This window comes from Caretta caretta, chromosome 18, assembly GCF_965140235.1.
Source record: "Caretta caretta isolate rCarCar2 chromosome 18, rCarCar1.hap1, whole genome shotgun sequence".
Lineage (NCBI taxonomy): Eukaryota > Metazoa > Chordata > Testudines > Cheloniidae > Caretta > Caretta caretta.
Genome location: NC_134223.1, coordinates 13722449 through 13736497, shown reverse-complemented (window position 1 = coordinate 13736497; position 14049 = coordinate 13722449). Strand labels below are relative to the sequence as shown.

At 47.7% G+C, this 14049-nt stretch overlaps 1 protein-coding gene and 1 long non-coding RNA gene across 6 annotated transcripts in view; one reads left to right on the top strand and one right to left on the bottom strand.

The window, feature by feature from the left end:
- Window positions 1–2172, top strand: part of CA6 (carbonic anhydrase 6) — a 47312-nt gene extending 45140 nt beyond the window's left edge. For all 5 annotated transcript variants that reach the window (XM_048824820.2, XM_075121009.1, XM_075121010.1 and 2 more), the window contains one exon: window positions 547–2172. In XM_048824820.2, the coding sequence (XP_048680777.2) occupies window positions 547–1160 (614 nt within the window). In that variant the 3' untranslated portion in view covers window positions 1161–2172. The remainder of the gene's footprint in view (window positions 1–546) is intronic.
- A 4241-nt stretch (window positions 2173–6413) lies between these two features.
- LOC142069534 (uncharacterized) lies at window positions 6414–14045 on the bottom strand. The gene is made up of 2 exons (XR_012665406.1): window positions 11138–14045; window positions 6414–7944 (listed from the first exon to the last, which is right to left on the bottom strand). It is a non-coding gene; the product is annotated as an uncharacterized LOC142069534 (long non-coding RNA).
- Between the last annotated feature and the right edge of the window lie 4 nt (window positions 14046–14049).

The window sequence follows — 14049 nt, the reverse complement described above, 5'->3', positions numbered from 1 at the left end:
TCCTTCCCCTTTCTACCACCCTTCCTTTTCTACTGGCAAAATGGAAAAAAGGAATAAAGGGGAGGGAAGGGGGGAAATTATAAAAGAGGAAGGAATGAAAGGAGTGGGAGAAAGAAACCCTACAAATTGACTTTTTTTTTTAAACAAAAAAAATACGTTTTTGCACAAAGTTTAAAAAAAAATTGAATGAATGAAAAAATGGTTCCTTTTCAAAATCTGTGGAACAAATATTACTCACATTTTTTCTGGATTTTTTTAATGAAAGATCTTTCCCACTTTTTGCTCAGCTCTGATGGTATCAGTCCACCTTTCTCAGAGCTTCTGGGCCGGGCCTTTGCATGTTAAAGCATTTGGGGTAAAATGTTGCATGCACTTTCAAGGCCGTAAAGATAATACAAGGAGTACTAGCTGACACCAGCTAAGACTCTGGCATAGCTTTGCCAGTGCAGCTGTGCGCTCTGTCCACACATGCCCTTGCCCTCTGTAGACGCAGGAAAGCATGTCTCTAAAGATGCATAATGGCTGGTTGATGTTTGGTTATTTCAGGCCTTAAATCTAGTGCTTTCCCAGCTTTCTACTTTCCCGCTGAAAACATCATGAGCTATGTGGCCGTCCGGCCCCTCCGTGACATGAAGCTCCAGGCCTTCACCTTGTGCTTTTGGATCCAAGCCCAGAATCGAGGCAGTCAGACCATTCTCGCCTATTGCACCCAGGAAAGAGACAACGAGCTGGTGGTGACTGTGGGCTCGGCCGTGGGGCTGTGGGTAGGGGGCCGCTTTGTTGAATTCCCCCTGCACCACAAATCTGAGGAGTGGCTCCACTACTGCGTGGCATGGGCTTCCCACTCCGGGGCAGCACATCTGTGGCTCAACGGAGTAGTGGGGAGAGAGATGAACCTCCAGAGAGGGTACGTGAGCCAGGCCGGAGGGACGCTCGTCCTTGGGAAGGATAGAGATGAGCTCCTGGGGATCTTCTCCAACGGGTTCTTCGGGTGGATGAGCCACGTCAACCTGTGGAGCTGGGTCATCAGCCACGCCGACATCCGAGCGCTCGCCTTGTGCAGGCGCAGTGAGCTGAAGGGGGACGTGATCGCCTGGGGGGAGACCCCCATGAGTCTCTCAGGGGGAGTGGTGCTGGAGTCAGACCCCAGTTGCCAATGACAGCAGGTTGAATTGGTCCCCTCTTTCTGAGCAAATGGGGAAGCACATTTGTACAGTGTGTGATTTTTCTAAAGCACCTTGGCTAACTGGCCATTTCTCCTTCTGCTTTAAGTTTAGAGTCATTAAACACGCAGGATAGTGTGACACGCAGGGCCCAGACACCCCTCAGGGAGAATAGAAGGTTTAAACCCCAAAACAGAGCCGTGGAACCAACAGATTTTATACTGTGTTAATGTGCTATAAAGGTCTACTGAGTAAGGTCTTTTCTGGATGCTTGTAATGTTCTAAAGTCAATGGTCATGATTATGCAATATGTCCACAGACTGTGGTTATGTATTTATGTATATAGAAATCTGTGCTCATAATCTATAGTACAGCTACAACTCCACCTGACATCCAGGCAGCAGGCAGGGAGGGGCAGCTGCCTCCCGAGACAGCCAAGACTAGCCCCAGCCTTGTACAACCCAGAGAAAGACAAATGACAGGCCATTAGAGTTAATGGGAAGACACAGATATCCCGGCTAGAATTCCTGCCCCCCCATGAATAACCATGAGTCAGCATGGGGGGGAGCGGGGAGGGAGAGAAGACAAGTCTTAGGGACCAGCTTGTAGATGGGAGCCTGTCTGTGAACCCTGGATTCCCCACTAAAGCAAGGGGGTACTCTTGGGTACCATTCCAAGTCCCCAGCAATAGGTAGCTTGCAGTAGAAAAGGGATTTTATCCAATATGGAAATGTAACGCCTGCAACGGCATCTTTATGTCGGTCTACTGTGTGACTTGTATGGGTTTGCTCTTTCTTACTATTTTATCTTTGGATCTATGGTTCTTCTATTAAATAAACCTCTTGTTTATTCCCCCCACACACACACCAGGTCATTGTGGAGTGTGCTCCCCACTGTCAGCTGATCACTTCGGGGCTGCTTTCACACCTTTGGGATCCACTGAATGCATCCGATGAAGTGAGCTGTAGCTCACGAAAGCTTATGCTCAAATAAATTTGTTCGTCTCTAAGGTGCCACAAGTACTTCTTTTCCTTTTTCAAAGGGGGAAAGTCCAAGTATCTGGTAATTACAAACTCAGGAGGATGTTTTGGGGAGACTTGGTACTGGAAAGGCTGTTGGTGTCACCGTCCAAGGAGTAAAGAGGCTGGGGGGAGTCCGGGTGAGACCTTGTGCTTGTGGGCTGCCTACTGGACTCCGGGATTTGAATCAAAGCCCCAGAATAGAGGCCCCCACGATTACAGGGCAGGGGGTGACAAAACCTCTTACCGCTCTAGGTGATCCCCAAAACGTCACCCTCACAGCTTTGCTTTGTTTGCAGGGACCTGACAGGGGTTAAGCCCCCACACGACTCTCAGACTCAGGCATTTGTCAGCAGTTTAAGCTGATTGATGTAGCTGCTGCCCCTTAGACAAAAGAAACACATGCACAGATCTCTCCCATACACAGCAGCCTCACACGTGGCATTATCTTCTTCTGTTCCTTCACAGGGGCTGGGCTACCGTCTCTCCATCCATTACTTGCCTCCTCACCCCTTCTCTGTGGTGTGCTCTCTATGCATGGGCTCCACACTTCTCATGCCAGCATTGCATCCTCTCACCCCTCGCGTGGGAACAGCCCCATCCTTATGTGGGTTCTCTTTCACCACCCCAGGGATCATTCCATCCCCCTGAGCATGGGATTATCTCAGTCCACTGCCCCTATGCAGTCATCTTCCCAGAGCCCACCCCATTCCAGGATCTTCTTTCCTGGACTTAGGTTGACCTATGGGCCAAGCCAGACTAAAGCCGTGGCAGTTAATTGCCATCAAACACCCATTCTTTCCATGGTCAGAAGTTTATTTTTTCTTCCAAAGGGAAACAACTGAAAAATAAAACCTGAGCATGCAAACAGCCTGGCACCTTCTACACATGCTGTCTGCATGATAAAACTCTGATCCTCATTCTCTCAAAGGACAGGAGTACTTGAGCTAAAGCAGAGTCTCCATCAGCAAATAAAGCAAATAACATGCTGGTGAACAGTTCTGCTTCTTTCCAGCAGAAAGCAGCAACGCACAAGATAGTTGGGCACAGATGTCTGAATAGAATTATTTGTATCTGCTCTGTAAGACCCTTATGGCAAAGACTAGCTTTAGATTTTATTTTACAACTTTAAAACATGAAATTAATTATAAAAAAAATCTAGACCAGTAAATGCATTACAAAAAAAGCACTCCAGTGCCCTAATGCTGCACTGCCCTTTCCTGCAAGGGCCAACGCATTAGTTTTCAGAACGAATAGAATGCTCAGGAGTAGAATTAGTCAAGAACCAGCTCTGGAAAGCTCCTTAAAACCAAATTAGGCTTATAAACAATAAAGAAGCTAAGGCCTAGAGTTTCATCAGTGCCAATAAATCTGGGTGCTCAGCTCAACAACTTGGGCCTGGTTTGGAATGGTGTGGAGCACCCATCAGAGGGGGAGCCCAACTCAAAGAACAAGTTCTGCTCTTCTGAATATCAGGGCCCCAGTGGCCAGCTTTTCAAAGTGTGCTCCCCAGGTTGGGTGCAGCTGTGCCCTTTGGCAAATATGTCCAGAAGTGTTATACATGGCATCTGCTGGGGACTTTTGAAAATCAGACCTTTATTTAGGTGCCATAATAGGAAAAGAGCTCTTTCAAAAAGCTGGCCCCAACTATCTCAAGTTGGGCACCGAAAAATTGCATACCAGCATTTAGTGGACACTTGAAAAATGTTCAAGTTTAAAGAAAACAAATTCTACTGCTGCATCCCCACCTGCACTCTTTCCTCCACCACAGAGAGAACAATTCACACACAAACCCAGTATATTGCAGGGCCTGATTCTCCTCTCACCTTAATGGCCCTAATGGCATTTCTCTGTATTTGTGCATGCGCAGAATCTGGCCCCACGTATCACAAGAACATTTTGCCTCCTCTCTTCCAAGTGGAAGCATAACATTCTGACAGCAGTAAAAGAAAGGAAAACACATGATGCAATCAACACACATTGGGGGGCCCACGTGTTGGACAGAGTTTGTTTTATTGTCACAAGAAAATTTACATGCATTTCATATATTCTTTTGCTGCCACAATGTGCTAAATAAGTGACAGTGAATAATTCTCCTCTGATTCCTTCAGAACACTTTGATGTTACTAGAGGACCATTTACCACTCATGCTTCTGGTATATTTTGTTAGTAGCAAAGGTTATTTCTCCCCCTTGTAAAAGTGACAGCACAGTGCCACCAAGAGGGGACCAGATTTGAAACACTTCTGTCTGCAGCTGCGTTTGTACCTCACCGATTTGGTCCAATGCCAATAGAAAGATTAATTCCAGGATCACTCCAGTCTCTGTTGGAAGAAATCCTTACTTCTATAGAAGTTCTCAGGGCTTTAGGGGGTTTTGATCTTAGAAATGCTTTGCAGGAACAGTTGATTCTGGCAACTTACACTTTATGAGCCTGATTCTGCTCTCACGACAGCATAAATCGGGCATAACTCCCGTCAAGTCAAGCTGTGAAATGGGTGTGGGATCAGAATCGACAGAGAATCAAAGTCAGACAGTGGCATTTTGCGGGGGGAGGAAATCTGTACAGTCATTTCTTCCCCTTCCCCAAGAAGAGTTGAGCCAGTTCTGACTGTCTGCATCATGCAGACAGTTTCAGATTAATTTTCATGCAGCCCTTTGGTCGACACTTCAGAGCGGGTTTTCAGGCTTCCATTTTTGTGTCAGCAAATTGTGGGTACAAGTAAGGTCACCTAGAGGTACCTGACTGCAGCTGAAAAGATGGTACTTGGAACTCCAGGCACAATCATTTACTTACATATCCAAATAATCTGAACTGCACCTGGAAATAGGTGTTGGTTTTAACAGCTTAAGGCCTAGCTGAAAATCAGGCCTGCTTCCCCTTTGAACAGCCAGGCAGCACAGCCCTGTGCGTGTTGAAATGCCCCATTGCAACAAACAGACTGGGCCTGCAGACTTAGCCCTTCTCCATTTGTAATTTGTTTTCCTATCAGATTTAATACTTATCATTAGGCTCCATGACAAATAGCAGCAGACACGTCTAGTCTCACTCATTGGGCCTGAGACTCGCTCATTACTATGCTTTCTCACTCTCGCACACATTCCTTAGCTTATCTCACTCATTTTGAGTAAATATATAAAGGTTTAAAACATTTTTACTCAGGCTCTGCAAGAGACAATAATACAGCCGGGACCTCCTTGGAGATTGGAAAGCCGTTTTCCAAGCTTGTGTATTGTGGTAGCCTTGGAGATAACAGGCTCATGAGAAGAGAGGAGGCTACGTGGGTTTTTTTGTGTGTGTGTGACTACTTGATGGTCAAAAAAATATGAGTTTGCCCAAAAAATGAGCAGGACTTGATCAAAAGCTTGCAGGTTCTGCCAAATACAGTTCAAAATTTACACCCCACTGGACAAATTCATGTCCTCAGGGATCTCCAACCATCCAGGTCTTGGTTCCAACTAGCAAATAGTTGTGTTTATTAAAATCCACTGGTTTGCGCTGCATATAGAATTCCCACGTGCCCTAGACTTTAGTATGAATTAGGACCTCTAAGCATTTCATATGCAATATTAAGCAATGTACATTTTAAAAACAAACTATTAAGTGCTGGTTGGATTAAAAACATGGACTGTTGCATGTCGCTAAGGACCAAAGATGAGAGTCCCTGTCTTAAGCAATGACCTACCACACCACCTGGAAAGTGTCACTGTTTGGGGCTGTCAAACTCACTCTTAAGGACAGCCAACCCATGGCATCTCTGCCACAGGCCACCTAGAAGGGTTATACAACAAGAGTGAGCCGACCGTCCTGACAAGGCCCTCAATGTACTGAGAACATTTGCGATGAGCAACCGTTTGCGATGCAAAAACCTCTTTCAGCCTGCGCCATAACAGCCACGTGCAGAAGTTTTCGTCAAATCAGATTTATTTACAGCTACTAACCAATCGTTCCAGCACAACCTATCAAGAACGCTTTCTGCATTAAGGGCTAATGTTAACCTCTTCCTCATCAATTCTTTCCTGGGACCTCCCCCTTTCGCTAGCCATTGCCACATCAAGGATCTTCACACTTCTTCCCACTGGCTCTCAGAGGCACCAGCTTCCTCTGTCTGGTTAGGAGGATTACAGCAAAGAGCCAACCACTCAGTTTTCCTTGTATTGCCAGCACCCAGAGGCAAAACAACAGCAGGGGTTCGTTGCCCAGTGTGCGTCACCCAATAAACACAATGGAGTGGAGAAGCAGAAAAGTTTATTTGGAATTCCAAAGAAAGGTACAGGGAGAGAAATCTCAAATCCTGCACACCAGAGCAGGTCATTACACACACTTTTATATTCCTTAGTGCTACTGCACTACACATCAGCCAGTCAAAGCTTTGCACAAATACTCTGCCTTCCTTATATGGGTTACAACAATGTTTATTTCCTGCAACCTCTAACAAGCATTCCTAGCAACTTAAACAACCAGCACATCCTGTCTGGCCTTGTAGCTGTCTCTCCTGTTATCTTTAACTTGGCGTCAGCAAACCTTACACTATGAGGCATTATCTACAACAGCAACATTGTTTTAAGAGCAAAAGAGGTTACTCAAACCAGCCAGGCCTGAGTTCTATTACGGAGGGTTGACAAGAAGGCCTTAGGCCTTCAGCAGGGAGATTTCCTCGACCCTTATGGCCTTCCATCCCCTCGACTTAACTAGTGGCCATGCCCTGGGGTCTCCAGCAATTCCCTCCTTTGAGAATACTTATTTCTGTTGCTTGAGTCTTCTCATCTTTATTTACTTACTAGTGGGCTATGCATAAAATTAAAATTTTTAAAGCTATGCAAAATAAGCATTTTTACACAGGACCACATAGAACACAGTAAACATAACATGATTAATACAGGGGGAAAAAAACTTAAATAATAGGCTAAACAACCCACTTAGCCATGGGGAAAGGCCCCAACCAAAAAATAAAGAGCCTAGCCAATCTTCCCCAGTTTGCTGATGAATGCCCTTTGCCAGCTGCTGTAGGCGTTGTAAATCAGTTTCTACGGATGGCCCTGCATCTGTTATATTAAAGCAACACATTCCTGCAAACTTCTGGCATAGGTGACCATGGCGTAGAAGCAAATAATTCACAGCCAACCTGTTCTGTAGCATACCCTGACGTACTTCCCCTAACTCATGTGAGAGTTGGGCCAGGACGGTTGAGGTTAAATTAATGGCCTTTGCCACCGTGCAGGCAAGGTGCTCTACTGCGTGATAATTATGCACTACAAGCCCGGGAATACCAACTAAGGAAAAGGCCAGAGCTGCTGCCTCAGTCTCTGAGAATAAGGTTCTCTGAGAACAACGTTGCGTTTACTGCACTCTGGGCCAGTGCCAGCCAGGTATTTACGGGTACAGTGCCTGAAACAGCAGTACCAGTTAGGCACATGGCCAAGAGGGGGAATAAAATATACCCTCCCATCTACTTTCCTGCCTTCCCGGTGGGCTGCCGTTTGAATAATAATTTTAGTCCAAGATCCTCAGTGGAGGGGGCTGAATGCACGGTCCACCTTTCAGCCGAGGGGGTTGACACCACTTTCAGCCGGGTATAATGAATTCAATTTTTGTGTCCCTTGACCTTTGCTGCCGTGTGGGAGACCAGCAGGATGGTATAGGGTCCCTTCCACTTTTCCTGGAGGAGCTCGTCTTTCCAGGTACATACGAGCACTGAATCACCAGGCTGCAGGGAGTGGATGGGCGAGTCCAAGGGTAGAGGCTGGGAATCCTTAGTATACCTGTAAAGAGGCAAAAGAACAGCAGACAGGGAGCACACATACTGAGACAGAAACCCATTCCCCAGTTCCCACTCTCCCCCTGACACAACCGGTGTACCATTCATAGGCCATGCCCTTCCAAACATAATTTCAAAGGGACTGAGCCCTAATCTACCCTTTGGGAGAGCACGGATGCGGAGCAGGACTAGGGGCAGGGCATCAGGCCACCGTAGAGAGGCCTCCTGGCATACTTTCGAGAGATGTCGCTTAAGGGTCTGATTGGTTCGCTCCACTACCCCCCTGGCTTGCGGTCTCCAGAGTGTATGGAGTTTCCAGGGAATCTGTAAGGCGTCTGAGATGCTTTGGACGATTTTTGACGTGAAGTGTGTTCCATTGTCAGATTTTATCCACTGGGGAAATCCAAAGCGAGGAATGATCTACTTAACAAACTTGAGAGCCACTGTCCTGGCAGTGCAATTGTGACATGGAAAGGCTTCCGGCCATCCGCTGAATCTATTCACTATGACAAGGAGATACTTGAACTCTTGGGTCCAGGGAAACTCAGTAAAGTCTATTTGCCGCACCCGTCCGGGGCATGGAGTGGGTTCCAGGGCCGGTGGTGGCACTGGGTGTCCTGGTCGGGGGTTATTCTTTTGACAGACTAGGCATTCCTCCTGTACCTGGGCAGCCAGGGGTCTGAGTCTGGAGGTTATGAAGTACTTTCCCATTAGTTGGATAAGTGCCTCCCTGCCAGCGTGAGTGGTTTGATGTAGTTTCTGTAATACTGGCAGCATTAGGCCCTTTGGTAAGAGGACTTTCCCTTCCGGGGAATGAAGCCATCCCTCCTTTTCCTGGAGACCAAGTTTGTCAGCTAGCTGTTTCTCCTCCCCAGAATACTGAGGGGTCGGGAGCTCCCCCACTGATGGGATAAGGGCATGCATATAGGTGTTCTCAGTCTGAGGGGACATCAGGGTGGCAGCATGCTTCGCCTCTCTATCTGCCCTGGCATTACCCCTGGTCACATATTGATCCTCCCTCTGATGGGCCTTACAGTGTACCACTGCCACTTCCAAGGGGAGTTGCACTGCCTCTAGAAGCCGGAGGATTTGGGGCCTGTGTTTTACTGGGGAGCCTTGGGCTGTCAGCATTCCCCTTTGTTTCCATAGACCAGCATGGGCATGCAGCACACCAAAAGCATATTTGGAATCAGTGAAAATATTGACCCGTTTTCCTTTGGACAGGTCGAGTGCACGGGTAAGGGCCACTAGCTCAGCCAACTGGGCAAAGGTCCCAGCGGGCAAACTTTCAGCTTCCACGGTGTCATTGAGGGTCACAATAGCATAACCCGCCCTCCTTTGCCCATCTATCACCATGCTGCTACCATCAGTGTACCACTCATAATCTGCATTTGGGAGGGGCACATCCTTCAAGTCCGGGCGGCTAGAATATTGGGCATGTATGATCTCCAAACAGTCATGTTACTGTTTCTCAGTTTCTGGTAAGAGGGTGGCAGGGTTAAGGGATGGACAAGGCTGCAGCGTGACCTCGGGGTTCTCTAAGAGCTTTGCTTGGTATCTTTGCCTGTGGCTCCTGTCACAGTGAGGGAGTCTGCTACTGGCAACTGAAGGGTTGATTTACAGCCATTCGTGCCGCTTCAGAGTCCACTAAAAAATCTATTTCTTCATTTCCCACCCGCATTTTTACTCAGGGTTCCGGGGGTAGGATGATCTGTCTCCCCTGACACCTGTATTCCTATTCTTCTATCGCCATCATAGAGGTACCCCCCCTTTCCTTCTTGTTTGGGCACTCATTCTTTCAGTGTCCCTCTTGCCAACACAGGGCACACTGATTGCACCCCAGTTGTCTCTCCTGCGGGCCTGCACGTCCGCGTCCATGGCCCCTTCCTTCTCGTTCACTTCCCTTCGTGCCTGCCTGCACCGCCGCTACCATCAATTTCACTTGCTTCTTCTCCTTCTCCACTTCTCTTAAACTATACACACGATTTGCTGCTTCTAAAATCTGTGCCATGGTCATACCCATTAAATCCTCCTTTTTCTGTAGCTTTCTCTTAATGTCGGGGGCTGCCCTGCTTGTAAATGCTCCTTTAATAATTGCCTCAGTTTGCGGATCATTAGGATCTGCATTGGTATACTGTCGGATCGTGTCTCGAATGCGCTGTAAAAAGGCTCCAGGGCTTTCCTTTGGATCCTGCACTACCTCATATGGTTTAGTCCAATTATTCTGTCTGACAGCTGCGTAACGGAGTCCATACAGTAGCAGCTCCTTATAGGAGGTGACGTAGGTCATAGCCTGATTGTCATTTGGGTCCCACCTAGGATCCTTTATGGGAACCTGATCATCTGGGGTCGGGATATTGTTACAGTCCTGGTCATATCGCCTTTTTGCTTTTCCCCTTGCTTTAGCTATGACCTGTTTTTGTTCAACCTCAGTCAATAATGTTCGCAGAAGGACATTACAATCATCCCAGTCTGGCTTGTAGCTGCTAAGACATCCCTCAAAAACCAATACAAACTTGCTTGGGTTGATAGAAAATTCTCCAGCCTGTGCTTTGAAAGTGGCCAGGTCCATAGGATTAAAAGGTGTATGAGTATAGACCTGCATGGTAAGAGCTTGTCCTTTCTATTGCATTACGGGCGATTTTAGTCTTGGTAAGTAACGGGTATAGTCCAGCAGATGGAGCTCGAACCTCACTATGAGCTTCACTAGGAATCTTACTCTGAGCCTCACTCTGTGTGGGTGTAGGGGCCGAAGGGGGCACCGGATCTGCCGTTACATTTGGGGTGGGGGTCCGGGGACTGACATTAATTGCTACCGGGCCAATCGGGGTTAAATTACAGAGTTGTAAAATACCAGTACGAGACCACAAGGTCATAAGAATGCTCATTCCACTTCCCCGTTCACTGACAGAACAGGAGTAACTGGAGGATTATATTATGATTTAGTGATCCTCCGGGAGGCCACTGTTCCTGGTCCTCTAATTGGTACTGAGGCCAGTCAACCATACAAAATCACTTCAATTTACCCTTAGTCATTGGATCTGATCCAAATACCTTCCAATTTACTAAAATACACTCTAGGGGCGTGCACTGTACCCTACCTCCTGTGCTCTGTTCCTGTCCCATACCTACAGGGTAACTCTGGGCGTCCCCAAGTTCAAACAGAGAGCACAATCCGGATTTCACAAAGTTCCTACCTTATCTGAAGGACCGGTTCCTCCCACCGTCACCCTCGGTACTTCTCCACTGTGTGAGTGCATTGCACCGTCGTGCCCTCTGGGGTCGATCAAACTGCGTCTCCTCCGAGGCCCCTGATGAACTCACCGGTGCACGCTGGGCGTCGGTTGTCGCTGCAATCCTCGACAGCCGGAAGGGATCCGGGCAAGGCTAAATTGCAGCCTCATGCCCACCCAGGGACGCCAAAAGCTGTTGCCGGCACCCAGTGCCCACAGGCAAAACAACAGCAGGGGTTCGTTAGCCGGTGTGCGTCACCCAATAAACACAATGGAGTGGAGAAGCAGAAAAGTTTATTTGGAATTCCAAAGAAAGGTACAGGGAGAGAAATCTCAAATCCTGCACACCAGAGCAGGTCATTACACACACTTTTATATTCCTTAATGCTACTGCACTACACATCAGCCAATCAAAGCTTTGCACAAATACTCTGCCTTCCTTATATGGGTTACAACAATGTTTATTTCCTGCAACCTCTAACAAGCATTCCTAGCAACTTAAACAACCAGCACATCCTGTCTGGCCTTGTAGCTGTCTCTCCTGTTATCTTTAACTTGGCGTCAGCAAACCTTACACTATGAGGCATTATCTACAACAGCAACATTGTTTTAAGAGCAAAAGAGGTTACTCAAACCAGCCAGGCCTGAGTTCTATTAAGGGGGGTTGACAAGAAGGCCTTAGGCCTTCAGCAGGAAGACTTCCTCGACCCTTATGGGCTTCCATCCCCTCGACTTAACTAGTGGCCATGCCCTGGGGTCTCCAACACTTGGGTGGCTCTTTAGGCAACATTGGCTTGAATGGTGGAATGGGACAATACTTCCAGTGATGACGAAAGCCAGAAAGTGCTCACAGGGGCTCACAGCCTGCTTGCTTGGCACTGACCTGGGAGGGGTCTAGTTAGCTCCAAGCTGGTTTGTCCCAGCCCTGCTATGTGTGACAGAAACTGCATTAGGGATAGTTAACCGGACAGGCAGCACCAGGGGCAGCTTTAGTGGGGGTTCATGGGTTCAACAGCACCCACTGAGATCAAGGGTGCTAATCAGGGGTGCAAAAACACCCAGAGTAGCAGAGGGAGGGAGGGCGAGGACCTGCATTTGCTCCATTGCTGAGAAGTCATGCATGGCACCATGGCTTGGACCCTGTGTCACGGTGGCACTGTTCCCGGCCACATTGCTGCACGATGTTGTGTGATGCTACAGAGGCCCGAAGAGTCAAATCTGCCAGAGGGAGCACCGGGGCAATACCCCTACATGTCCCGGTTTCCAGGCAGCAGAAACACAGGGGCGGGGTGTTAGGCTTATGGTGAGAGCTCTCCCACCTCCGCACAGCCAGGTCTGGATGCTGAATGGAGTCGTCTCCCACACTGCATCCCAGGCGGGGTCTCTCTTGCTGCTGGACGGACCCTAAGTCAGCTGCATGGAGCAGGTCCTGAGGGTGAGCCAGGGCCCCTCACTGACCTACTCCCTACCAGCCCCAGAGCATTCATTGTACCATGCTCTTGGTATTTTTTTGTTTTGTTTTGTTTTGTACTGGAATTACACCAGAGTTACGTTGCTCCCATTGAATTTGCAGCCTACATCCACCAACGGACAGCACAGTCTACTGGCCAGAGCAGGGCTGGAAGGTAGGCCCTTGTGGGATCTAATCCTGGCTCTGCAAATTTCACGGCCTCAGTTTCCTTATCTGTAAGACAGGGACAGCGATACCCGCCTCTCCAGAATTTGGATGAGTTTGCAGAGCACTTTGGACATGCTACTTAAGCATTAAGTGACAATTTTTTGCTGGCTGAGAGTTAGGGCCCACAGTTAGCTCAAGCTGTGAATGAAGAGAAAGGAGATTAATTTTCTAAACCCAAACATTACCACCAACATTCACGCTAGTGCTGGCAGGGAGCAGCTAGTGCGGACTCTACTCTCTGGCTTCTTTGGATGCTCCCCCACTGTGGGAGACATACAGACAAAGTTTTGAATGAAAAAGCAAAGGTCCAGTCAGGAAGCTGCTCCCCCACTGAAGAGAAACCCTGGTCATCACTTGCTGGTCATCACATCATTTGCTCCAACCCCTCAGACAGAGACAAACACCTACAAGATCTCTATCAAGCTTTCTTAAAACTACAGTACCCACCTGCGGAAGTGAAGAAACAGATTGATAGAGCCAGAAGAGTTCCCAGAAGTCACCTACTACAGGACAGGCCTAATAAAGAAAATAACAGAACGCCACTAGCCGTCACCTTCAGCCCCCAACTAAAACCCCTCCAACGCATTATTAAGGATCTACAACCTATCCTGAAGGATGACCCAAAACTCTCACAAATCTTGGGAGACAGACCAGTCCTCGCTTACAGACAGCCCCCCAACCTGAAGCAAATACTCACCAACAACCACATACCACACAACAGAACCACTAGCCCAGGAACCTATCCTTGCAACAAAGCCTGTTGCCAACTGTGCCCACATATCTATTCAGGGGACACCATCACAGGGCCTAATCACATCAGCCACACTATCAGAGGCTCGTTCAACTGCACATCCACCAATGTGATATATGCCATCATGTGCCAGCAATGCCCCTCTGCCATGTACATTGGTCAAACTGGACAGTCTCTACGTAAAAGAATAAATGGACACAAATCAGATGTCAAGAATTAGAACATTCATAAACCAGTCGGAAAACACTTCAATCTCTCTGGTCACGCAATCACCGACAAGAAGGTCACTATCTTACAACAAAAAAACTTAAAATCCAGACTCCAGCGAGAAACTGCTGAATTGGAATTCATTTGCAAATTTGATACAATTAACTTAGGCTTAAATAGAGACTGGGAGTGGCTAAGTCATTATGCAAGGTAGCCTATTTCCCCTTGCTTTTTCCTACC